Source organism: Lutjanus erythropterus, chromosome 5 (assembly GCF_056507025.1).
Source record: "Lutjanus erythropterus isolate fLutEry1 chromosome 5, fLutEry1.hap2, whole genome shotgun sequence".
In the NCBI taxonomy this organism is placed as follows: domain Eukaryota; kingdom Metazoa; phylum Chordata; class Actinopteri; order Lutjaniformes; family Lutjanidae; genus Lutjanus; species Lutjanus erythropterus.
In genome coordinates this window covers 41,026,112-41,038,875 of record NC_139321.1, presented here as the reverse complement: position 1 = coordinate 41,038,875, position 12,764 = coordinate 41,026,112, and the positions used below count along the sequence as shown (strand labels likewise).

General features: G+C 36.4%; 1 protein-coding gene across 1 annotated transcript in view; it reads left to right on the top strand.

The window, feature by feature from the left end:
* The window catches only part of sparc (secreted protein, acidic, cysteine-rich (osteonectin)), a 34,266-nt gene extending 28,395 nt beyond the window's left edge, over nt 1–5,871 (top strand). Inside the window, exons 7-10 of the mRNA XM_084719812.1 lie at nt 172–305; nt 2,138–2,286; nt 3,039–3,187; nt 5,397–5,871. Coding sequence (XP_084575938.1) covers nt 172–305; nt 2,138–2,286; nt 3,039–3,187; nt 5,397–5,425 — 461 coding nt within the window. The 3' untranslated portion in view covers nt 5,426–5,871. The remainder of the gene's footprint in view (nt 1–171; nt 306–2,137; nt 2,287–3,038; nt 3,188–5,396) is intronic.
* The last annotated feature ends 6,893 nt before the right edge of the window (nt 5,872–12,764 follow it).

Sequence of the window (12,764 nt, the reverse complement as noted above, 5' to 3'; positions counted from 1 at the left end):
AATTCAGTCAAGTCACATGGGCTATTTTTAAAACACACCTCAATTAAATAATCAAATCAGAAATACTATGATTCCTCTTATTTGGAAGTGAGGGCTTGAGGTTGAATTTGTTGCCTGAATATATGTGAATTATCATCATGAATTAAAGTGAAAGTCTGTGTCTCTCTGCAGTCATTGAGCCCTGCCTGGACAGCGAGCTGAACGAGTTCCCCCTGCGTATGAGGGACTGGCTGAAGAACGTTCTGGTGACTCTGTACGAGCGTGATGAGGACAACAACCTGCTGACTGAGAAGCAGAAGCTCAGGGTGAGCAGTCATGACCACCAACTGTGGTTTGGGTGAAATAAACCTCACTGCATTAGATGTGACTAATTTAAAAAAACAAAACAAAACTGTTGTCTTGTTAATATGCACAAAAAACATGGGAAAACAGGTCCATGTTGAAAAGACCAAAGTTACCCTTTAATGCTCTCCATTTTGTTGAATTTTCTTATTAACAAGTAGTGAAAATATTTTAAAATATATATAATATATTTGAAGTTGTGAAAAGAGTGCAATAGTCAGTAGGTTTTCAAAGACTACCTTATATAGGTATGAGGGTCACATTTACAGAGAGCAGAGACACACAGAAGAATTAAAGTCCATAAGATTCTGTTTGCTTCCAGAGTTCTTTATAAGAGAAATAATACATTAAAGTCCAAATATTGAGACACACAGTGTTTAATTGTATTTAAAACACACTTTTATGCTTTAGATGGCTTGTAAAGAACAACATCAGCTAATCCAAACAGTTTAAGAAGTAACTCACACTGAGGAAATGTTTATATGAGTGAAAAACACCCAAATACCAGAGAGAAGTGATGGATCCACTGTGTCAGCTTTTATACCCCACACCACTGCACCCATCAGAGACAACTTTTGTAGATCATTAAGAGTAGTTGCAAAAACTGTAATACTGAAAACTTTTCAGATTGATGTAATTACTGTTGCGCTAATTAAATTGGTTATTAAACCTGCAGTGCAAAATTTAAGCATAATTTAAACCATGAAACAATAATCGGATGTTCTCCACAGGGGCGGATCCAGAGATATATTCAAGGGGTGGCAAAAATATGTGCAATCACATATTAATCACAAATATCTGCTTGGAAAAGCCCACTAATGAAGATATTTTAACTCAAAAACATTATGTTGTGATGGCATGTAAGTATGGCATTGAACCGATATATCTAAAGGTGGAAATGAAAGCAGTAAGTTGAATCTTCAAACTTTTTTCATTGAACATAAAATGTGACCAGGACAGATGATTAAATTATATGTTAGAGCATAATCTCTCGCTGCATTCGCTTGCAGAGTGTCAGTCTTGTAAAATTCCATCCAGCCCAACTTGTCATATATATTTTTGAAGTAGATCTGCCCAAAACTGGGGTGGCAGCTGGGGTGGCGAGGCACCTTTTAGAGGTGGCAACTGCCCCCTCACACCACCCTTCTAGAGCCGTCCCTGATTCTCCAGCAACAGAGATCATTTTAATGCTTGCAGTTGAAGGTGTTTTAAAGTTAACGGCCCATGGCACACTGATCACAAACAAATCTAAACAAAAGAGATGACCAAAATAAACAGAAAATGACCTGATAAAGAAGTATTATTATGGATCCCACTGCTTATCTTGGTAAGACCCACCTGTCTCTGCCTCTGGCGTGCCTCCTTTGCTTGGTTTGGTAGGCATAAGGATATCAGGGTAAAGCCTGTCAGGAGCACAGATGAGCATTTTAGTGGCAGAATAATGCAGCTCGTGCCAATGAATGCAGTGGAATCCACGATAACACGTGATTTACAGATACTCAGTTTCAGTTGGAAAATCACTGAGATGACACATCATACAGCTCTTTATTCGATTCCCACAGGACTTGCATGATTTGACTTCATCAAACACAGTTTAGACATGTCAAATCTTCTCAAACATCTCCAAAAAATTCCAAGCACGGACAGACAGCCATGGCAAACTAAACACACATCTGTGTGTTTGGCCATCTGCGTCTAAACCATGCAACTAGCGAGGCATCTAGCTAGTTAGTTTTTTTTTATGTGACTTTATTTTTTGGTATTGATGTGGTAATGTGTCCCTCTGATCTCTCAGGTGAAGAAGATCTATGAGAACGAGAAGAGGCTGCAGGCTGGCGATCACTCTCTGGACCTGCTGGCTCACGACTTCGAGAAGAACTACAACATGTACATCTTCCCCGTCCACTGGCAGTTCGGCCAGCTCGACCAGCACCCCGTTGATGGGTACGTAGGACAAAACAAGGACAAAAAGGACGTTATTTAAAAAATAGCCGCAAGGAGTCAAACAGACATAGACAAAGCTTCCACAATATTTTTATAGATGGGAAAAAATAGGAGCTATTTTGGACAAGATTCAGGTTATATTCTGACGTGGCAGAGGCAGCTCATGTTAGGTCTTGCAAACTAAAATATCTGTGTTGCTCGGGCAGTGGTTGAGCTTCTGGCAGACTGGGAGCTGATTGGTTTCCAGTGTGGATGATGCAGCCTCTGATCTCACACCACAGAAGCTGCAGACAGAAACTGATGGATCCAACAGTTCACCAGCTGCTGTTCACTTTAGAACCACTTATTCTTAACAAAATGATGATGTGGCTGCTGAACGGATCAATGACAACCCAAATTTACCACCATTTCTCTTTTGCTGTCTCTGAATTTGCAGTTAAGCACAACTAACTCCAATGTGAATGAGGACAAAAGTGTGTTTTTAACAGTGATTTTAGAGAACAGCAAAAGAGCTAATAGAAAGGTTTTTCCAGTGAGCTGTTACCTTAAGATAAGAAAATAATTACATCACAATAGTGGCTTTAAAGAAAACAAAACGTGATCATGCAATAATTATGTCACAAAACAAAGCTTAATAGGTAAATACAGCAGAAACCGACAACATTTTAGTCTGTTTCAAATCAGAATCACTGCTGTTGCTTCTGTAAAAGTTTCTCCATAAATAATCTCTTTATGTGTCTGTGTGCCTCCAGATACCTGACCCACACAGAGCTCTCCCCTCTGCGCGCTCCTCTCATTCCCATGGAGCACTGCACCACCCGCTTCTTCGAGGAGTGCGATGCTGACAACGACAAATACATCGCCCTGGAGGAGTGGGCCGCATGCTTCGGCATCAAGGACCGTGAGTATCCACTGGATAAATGAAGATTATCTTAACATTAAATGCTGGTTCTGTAGGACACTGCAGATATTTCTGCTTTAGATAAGCTCGCTAAGATGTTTCCAGCAACTTTAGTTTCAGGACATGAAAGACAGGATTATTTTTTAATTTCAGTATTCTGTTGATGGTATTTCTTGACTAAAGATTCTTTAAGTTCAAAAAATGATCTCTCCAGATTTCTTGCTTCGTCCGGAGCTCAAAGTTACTCAGTTTTTTTTAATCATCATAAACAATGAAAAGTGGAAAATTCTCACATTAGACAGGAGAATATTTGGCTTTTTTAGCTGATAAATGAAGTAATCAGTTATCGCAACTGTTGATTAATCTTTTTCTCACTAATCAAAAACATAATCAATAACTGAGTTAGTCATTTAATTCATAATCAGATAGTGATGTTCAGTCAGAAAGAGTTTTAGGGCCAGGCATAAAATAAAAACATGAGAGGAGGAAGAATCTTTTTGCATTTTGAGAATAAAAGTCAAGAAATAAAGTCAAAATGGCAATTCAATTTAATTCTCAACATGTGACTTTGTTCTCAAAATGACCCCCTCCAAAAAACAAAACAAAAAACAAACAAACAAACAAACAAACAAACAGATAAATAAAAAACAACAACAAGAACAAACAAACAAACTTCCTCCTTTTTTTATGCCTGGCACTAATACTGACTTTATTGTCATAATGTCAAATTGAAAAGAAAAACAATTATATGCATTTTTTGCTGTCACAACAGAAAAAGAAAAACAGAAAACATATTTTCATATTTTCACATTATTACAGCATACAAACTTCTCATGTTATAACAAGAAACTTTTCTTGTTTCATTCTATAGGCTATAACACAAAACAATTCACATAAGGACATGATAACTCATTGTTATAACATGAGGTTATAGCAAAATGTTATCACATTATAATGTGAAATATTTCATGTTAAAACAATATAAATAGTAAGAAAGGTTTCTTCTTCATGAGAAGTTTGTATGACATAATAACGCAACAGTGTGAAAAACATCTTATTAGAACAACAAACTTTTCTTGTTATAAAGGGATACTGATTTGTTTTTCCTGTTCTGCATCTTTCATTTTTTCTCTTATTCCTGACTCTAATACTCTTCTGTACATTTCATCCCAAAAACTGTTAAAAATCAGTATTCAGTCAAATTTAGCATGAGTTTGACAAATGTTTTAGGCCTTAAGTTTATTTTTTAGAAATATATTTTTCATTTTCACAATTTCATAAAATATATAATTTTATCAAACCTTAAAAAGAAGTTATAAAAGTTTCAGTCTTTAGTTTTTTGTTTTTGTTTTTAGTTGTTAATAGAAATATTTCAGAACACCTGTCATCCACATCAGTCATTTCCAAAGACTGGGTCGTGACCCAGAGGTGGGTCACAGGAGATTTTATTTGGGTCAACAAATAAATAAAAGACTGCAAATGTAAGATTTATATCTGCAGTATGCTGATAAAGCATTTAAAATGTGTAGATCGTTTTACTGATGAGAAGAAAAAAAACAAGAGCCTGTTAATTCTGTCTAAATGCTAAAATGTCCCAAACTGTGAAAACAAAAAAGTTGAGGAAACTCAAATTGTCAAGGCAACTGTTTTAAGACCAACTCAACCTTTTACATTTTGAAAAAGTTTTACCAGCTAATGTTTTGTTGAGATAATTTACTTTTCTTCTTTAGGTAAACTTGAATCTTTGAGTTTTTGAAACCCCCAAATATTGTATTTCAAAAATGAGTGAGTCAACTCTAAGTGAAAGTGAATAATGGTTAATAATTTAATATTTTCATTTAAAACCATTTAATTTTCAAGCACCCAAAAAAATGACAAACAAGTTTATGGCTCACTGTGAAGAAACTTTGAAATATATATATTTTTTTAGTTTCTCCACTTCAAAGATTCAAATTTATCTGAAGAAGAAAGTAAATGATCTCAACTCAAGATTAGAGGTTGGCAAAACATTTTTTAGTTTATTTCAAAACGTTCAAAAAATCCATTACAGTAACTTACCTTGAAATTTTGAGTTGTTTCAACTGTTTTTTTTTTAAAGTCTGCATTTACTTCTCATTTATAAAGTAATGTATGTATATGCATGATGCATGAATGATATTGATCAGACTGTTCACATGTGCTGACATATGTTTGGTGTCTGTGTTTGCAGAGGACGTCGACAAAGACCTCATCATCTAAGCTCCTCTGAGCAGCAGCAGTATGACAACTCCTAGTCGCTACTAACGGGACAAGGTGCTGATCCCTAAGTTAAAAAAAAAAAATCACAGTAACGGTGCTAATTGCAAATTTTTTATTTTGTTTTTTTTTTTAATAATGATCTTTTCATACCTATACCACTAAAAAAAAAGTTAACAAAAGAGAAACGTGCACAGTCTGTACTAACCATCACATGTTCATGTTTTCATGCAACTTTGAATTCTCTTGTTTGTTGAACAAAACACCCAGTAAAGAAAACTAAAGACCTCTGATGTAAATGTATGTTGTTGACAATATTATATATATATGCTATGACTTGTTCAGGGCTTTAATTGGAGATCAATTTGAAATCTTGAGGAGACAAAAACTGTAAAGTCAAAAATAAAGTTTCTAAATAAATGCTCCCTCTGCTTGCTTTCTACAAAACACCTATTTAGTTTTTGCACTCTTTTGGTGGTGGACTCATCTTTTTTTGTCATTTTGTGTATTTTGGTTTTTGATCTTTTGCTTTAAGAGTTGTTCATTTTTATTTTCCATAGACGAGGACACGCGTGTACTGATATATGAAGCAATAAAGAGCATATATTGTTTGGACGTTTAATGAGGGGAAAATCTCGCAGGCTGAGAGTTTTTCTCACAATTAACATGTTTCTACTGACACTGAGAGCACGACCAAACTCTTTCCATGAATAAAAGACTATGAAAAGATCTGGAAATCTCTGCATGCATTCATATCTGCGTTTCTTTCTCGTCTGCTGAGGAATTTTTGTTGAGATGATCTGATGAAGAATCAGCGTGGCTCCATGAGTCATAAGCAGGTCATTTTGTTTACAGGCGAGTCTTGACCATGTTTCATGCTTGAAAAGGAATCTAGAGTCACATTTTTATCAGTCTCGGGTGCTGAAATATAAGAAGTCTCTTTATAAGAAGCTTAGCGTGTCGTCTCATCTTTTTTTTTTAATATTATGTGTCTGTGAATGCTGTCTTTGTGCAGAAGTAATGCACGAGGAGTCTAGTTTGACATTGTAAAAAAAAGTAGTTTTCCAATCTTTTTCAGCATGTTTTTTTTTCCTGGTGTTTTTCTCTCAACCATGATCAGTCACTGACATTTGGTTCTCTATAACACTGATGAGCAACATTTTGAGTTTATGTTGTTAGGCTGATTGCACTACACTGTGACAAAATAAGTGAAATCAACCAGACGTTTCTCATCATTTCAACATACATATAAAAGTTGTATTCATTCCAGTTAATTAAACTTAAAAGTTCTAGTATTTATTTTCGGAATTTATAAACATTAATTTTTCTAACTTTAGGTCTTTTGACTTGATGAGTTGAATGAATGTACTGCATAGAGTTTATCAACTCATTACACTGAGTTTTGAAAAAAAAGTAATGATTAATTCACTGGAGACACTTTCACATTTTGTATTTGTGTCAATGCTGGAACAAAGTGGCTCCAACAGGAGCAGCTGCAGGTTCTTTGTGTGAAATGACGAACTGACAGACAGGAAATCAGTGTCGGTCAATGTGACTGAAGAGTAGTTGGGTGAGCTTAATATCTTAAGCATATTGAATATGTTTTCTCAAGCACAACTGATTACTGTCAAGTTTATTTGACAAGGAAAGTTTTGAAAATTACCTCAACTTGTTTACAAATTCAGTTAATTTAAAATTTTAGCGCATCCTGGAGTTTATAGTGTAGATGACAGGAGCCAGATGCCTAAAATGCATTTGCTTATAAAAGTACTTTTATGGTTCATTTTTCAGAATTTCAACTCAGTCTAAATTCTTGTTACTTGTTCAGTTCAGTATCATTCAGGCAGCATGTCAGCTGCTTCGGCTGTGTCAGTTTGCTATATTTTAATGGCAGCGTCTTGGAACTCAGATAATCTTCTGGGCTCACAATACTTTTGCAAATTCAAAATGAATAAAGTTAAACCCATTTAAAAATGTAGTGTGTACAATTTAGGAGGATGTACTGGCAGAATATGACAGAGATGGCATGTCATTTCCATCAGTGTAATTGTGTTTTTGCATATTTTTGCCCATGTTTTTAGTTTTTTTTTTCTTCTACGCACTTGGATGGGAGTGAGTGGTATTCAGTTGATTGCAATCTGCAACCTCACCACTAGATGCCAATAAATCCTACACACTAGCCCTTTAAATGATAAAGGTGAGAAAGAAGAGAAATCAACTGAAAGCATGCTCACCTCCAGCCAAAAACACTAAAATCTGTCACCATATTCAAAGCACATTAAAGTAATGTGAAGCTGCTGCAGTCTATCTTGAAAAGAAGCTTAATGGCAGCCGAAAATCTTTTTTTTCTTGACCAACAGTGGTAGAACTTCTCAAATAGCTACAGTGATATGTGTCAGTACATTGTGACACTGGGAGCGGCCAGAAGAATAACACTGTAAACTTTTAACTGCTAACAAGTTCTTTAAAAATATCCTAACTGCATGTCTTATTTAAACTGTAAACTTAACTTGTATCTGTGTTTAGGAAGTAAATGAGACTGTGTCCATGATAACAGCTGTCTCACTTCAAATCACTGACAAGCTAACATGCAACGACGATGGACAAGAAAATACAGGCATTCATTTTTAGCCTTGATGAATCAGAGATATTAATCAAATCGATGAGATAAGAAATTTTGTCTGGAAGCTTTCTTCTTTCTTTTTTTGGCTGCTGTTCATCTTCATTGTCATTGCCTTACTGACCACTGACCTAACAACAGTGTTGCTGCCATTTTGGCAGTTATTTTGAAGTAAGACCGGAGTCTAGATTTAAATTCTTCAGTTCAGGATGGTTCTCAAATAGCTAATTTCCTGTCCTATGATAAGAAAGATTTTTTTCCCTCAGTACAGATAAGAAACATGTTTCTGTAATACCAAAATTCCTACATGTCATTCTGAACTGAGATAAGATTTGAGGCTGATGAAGTTTTTGTAGTGAGGCCCTATCAGACTCCATAACAATAAGAGAATGCAGGTGTAAACACAGCTGATTCCTTTCATTCAGTGTTGTTGTAGTTTAGATTAACAAGCAGAATAACTCCATACAATAAAGATGTGACTTTTTACATGTTCATTCATTTTCTGTAACCACTTATTCCGTAAGGGTCACGGGCTGCTGGAGTCTATCCCAGCTGACATTGGGCGAGAGGCGGGGTTCACCCTGGACAAGTCTCCAGGTCATCACAGAGCTGACACATAGACAGACAACCACTCACACTCACACCTACGGGCAATTTAGAGTCACCAATTAACCTCGCATGCATGTCTTTGGACTGTGGGAGGAAGCCGGAGAACCCGGAGAGAACCCACACAGACACGGGGAGAACATGCAAACTCCACATAGAAGGGCCCTGCCCCAGCTGGAGAGCTGGGGGATCGAACTCAGGACCTTCTTGCTATGAGGCACCACCGTGCTGCCCTCACATGTTCATTTAGTAGGCTATTTGATCTTTACCCTCCACGCTGCCTGTCACCACCTGTGATCTTTTCATGTTCCTTGTTTGAGATCTGTCACTTCTCATGGAAAATAAGGCATCTGCTGTGACCTTACGTTGCTTTTAGTGTGTCTTTATTATAAGACGGTTTAGAATCATGCAGAAAATTAGGTGGAGCAACTGTAAGAATATATTGTAGGGCCTTTAAATATAATAAAACAAGGATATCAAGTTTAAACCAGCTGGAAAAAGCTACAGTTCTATTGGTCAAAGTAAAAGCAGGTGTTTGTATGCATTTTTCCACATCATATAATATGCATTCAAATATGCTAAAATTCTACATGTGTTAAGCATAGTGTACAAATGTATTAAGAAGGTGATATAATTGTAGGAAATTTCACTTTGTGGCTTTAAAATCAGTCAAACACTGAAAAAGACGTGCTGAAACTGAATTTTATGTATTTTTTCTTACAGGACCTACCACAGCCTAAATAACATGGTATAGTTTAGATTTGTGTGAAAGGGGCCCCAAAATAAACCACAAGAACATTTTGTGAAAAACAAAGCATACACTGTAAACAGTAGAGTTTTCAATATAACGACCAGAGATGGCTGGCATGTGAAGTTCCCTGCCTGTGGGTTTAAGTTACTGTGAATGTACATGAAGCTGCTCCGGTCCCCTGGGAGACAGGAGAAGGAGAGCTGAGCACCCTGTTACCATCCCCACCCGTTCATCCAGACTCCAGTGTCAAGAATGTGAAACAACAGCCAAGCCTCGTCTACAAAGACCAAGTCCCTCCTCTCAGCTACAGCAGGAAAAAAGCTCTCAGCTTCCTCCTTCACTTTCCAAGGGAGGAAAGGGTGGCGTGCTACTGTAATCTAATGCAGTTTGTTTCCAATAGAGGTCCTTGTTACAGTGGGTTAGTCTTTTATTTCCTTTCAGCTGGGAGTTTTAATGCATCTGAATTAGACACAAACACACATCAGGACTTTCTCTGTACACTGATAAACATGTGTTGATCCTGCTTGTTACACCTGTTCTGGTCGATGGTGCCGAGAAAAAAGCAGTGAACATAAAGTGACATGTTTTACAACATAATAACATATTTAGTGTATCAAAAGAAAGCATAAACCCACTAAGATTGTGGAAGGTCTTCTGATTCTGTCACACAACCTTCTGCTGTAGACGTGTCCCTGCTGCAGAGGGCGACAACATGTTGAAAGATTTCATCTTTAAAGTCACAGTTCAGATACTTTGACATAACTGGATGTAGAAAGAAAACATACTGTCCACTCAGCACTGACAGAAATGAAGGAATGATGAATGAAGTCGAAATGTTGAGAATAAAGTTGAAATATCATTCTTGAAATGTTATTCTTGACATTTCAATGCAAAATAAGAAACATATTCCTCTCCTCATTTTCTTCTGTAACACACTGAATGATGAAAATATTGCAATATTCTTCTTCTGTTCTATTCTATTGTAAAAGCAGGCCCCCAGCTCCTCTGGGGCCCCATTGACCCTACACTCACTGTGTATTAGACGGTTTAAGTTAATTAAATAAATTTGTTTAGGACAATGCAACATTAAATCACAACATCAACTGAAATTCTATCATTATTTTATAAAACCACACTATTTAATAACTCGATGATATGATATATCTTAACTTTACTGCATTTTTTTTCATTCAGTTTTATATTTATGCATGTATGACCCCAGTCTTAATCTTCTTAGTCATTTTAGTGAAGCTGTAACCCTCCTTTTCATTTACATATGTGCTTGCACATTATGTTAATGACAATAAAGTTGAATAGAACTGAATTATGTAATAACCACTCATAATGGATTTCATAATGCACAGTATAATTGCATTTTCATCATTAAAAAATTCAACTCTCACCTTTTTTGTAACAACCACTGCAATATGTAATAATTTATCTAAAAAAATGTGTGAAAATTTCTTACATAATACACTTTCAAGCACTTCATTTCAAAATGTGTTAAATACAGTATTACAAAATGTTGGTAATATTACATAATGAGTTGAGGATTTATTACAGGGGCTTCAAGGAAGGTTCTACCTTATTACCAGTTTTTCTTACAGCCGACCTATGTCAAACTTCATATGGTGAACACTCCTAAATACATTTATTGTTAACCAAATAACCCTGACTCAACCCTACTGCTCTTTAGGTTAACAGGTGTTCTATACTATGTAAGGGACTGTCATGGTTTGGGATTTTGTTTGTTATTTCCTGTTTTATTTTGGTAGTTTCTGGTCCTACCTCGTGTCCTGTTTTTACTTCCTGTCTTTGTCTGTTTCCCGCCCTTTGTGATTGTCATGTGTTTCACCTGTTTGCCCACCTGTGTCTCGTTAGTTCTCCCTATTTAGTCCCTGTGTCTTTGTCAGCTCTTGCTGTTTGTTTCCCCATGTCTGCCAGCCTGTTTCCTGTGTGTTCCCTCCTGTGCTTCCGTCGTGATATTTTTCCCCTGGACTGTTTTTTGAGTTTGTCTTTTGTGGATTACCCTTCTTGGTCTTTGGAGTTTCCCCTCCCTGTATTCGTGTAAGTCTTTGTTTCTTCTGTTTTAATTCATTAAACCCTTTTTTTAAACTGTTCCCCTCTGTCTGGTTCCTAGTGTCTGCTTTTGGGTCCTTCACCTTGTTAAAACGTTACTGGGACAATCCACGGTGAGCGGTTCATTACTGCAAAAATAATTAATAATAATGATGTGCTGTACATTATCCAACTTAGTACATTATTACTCACCAAACAAAATCAATAATTTGACATAAAATAATTCTAACATTATTTTTAATTTAATAATTAATTTAATTAATAATTTATCTATTTAAAAATGACTATTGCTCCTCCAGAGTCTGTGATCAGAACAGTGTCCACAGCAACAGTTTTTTCTTCATAGGAACAGCCTGTTACACATAGCAACGGTCTGTTACACATAGCAACAGTGTGTTACACATAGCAACGGTCTGTTCTTCATGCTGCATGTAGCAATGGTCTGCTATACAGAAATAACAAACCTTAGAATGCTGTAATTCACCAATCAGAATTGTGTTAACAAAAGACATGTAATAATTTACATTAACATAAAGTAGTTTACTGTGTTTTTCATTCAGAAAAACAACTTCATTTATTTATTTGGGTTTGTCTCCTGGTACATCCACTCCTCTACTGAGTGTGAAAGTTCATCTTGACCTTCTGGTTTGAAAAAATAATTTGTCACACAATAACAACCATGTCCAGTAATTAGCTTCTTTGGGAGCTTTCAATCCATGCTCAGCACATCCATCACATGGTGAAATCTGAGCCATCTCACTGACAACTGAGCCCCTTTCATCAGCTGATGAAGACTGGAGATGTGGTTGAAAGCTTGCATTAGTGGCCATTATGATTATTTTGTCAAATTTTTAATTACAATTAACTTTCACAATGGAGTCAAGTCAACAGACTGACTAAAGAGGCTGAAAAACTGATATCAACAATAGTCAAGCAATTTGTCCCGTTAAGATTTACTTTTTTATGCATTTTGCCTTGTATTTAAGAGCTGACAGTATAGACAGACATGATTTTTTGACATTACTCTCAGTGATGGCGACAGGTCGGATACATTAAACCAGTTACACTGAATGAGATTTTTAATTCGAGGAGTCATCCGCTCCAATTATAGCACTTTAAACACCGAATAAAGTTTTGTCGCCACCTTGCGGGGAAAAGGCTCCGGTGCACCACTCGCAGCGAGAACAAATTCACCGGTAGACGCCAGCCGGTGAAACCATCGCACCTTCAACCATTACTGTAACGTGATTGGCCCTATTGAGAACTCCAGGTAGCGACACAGCCCT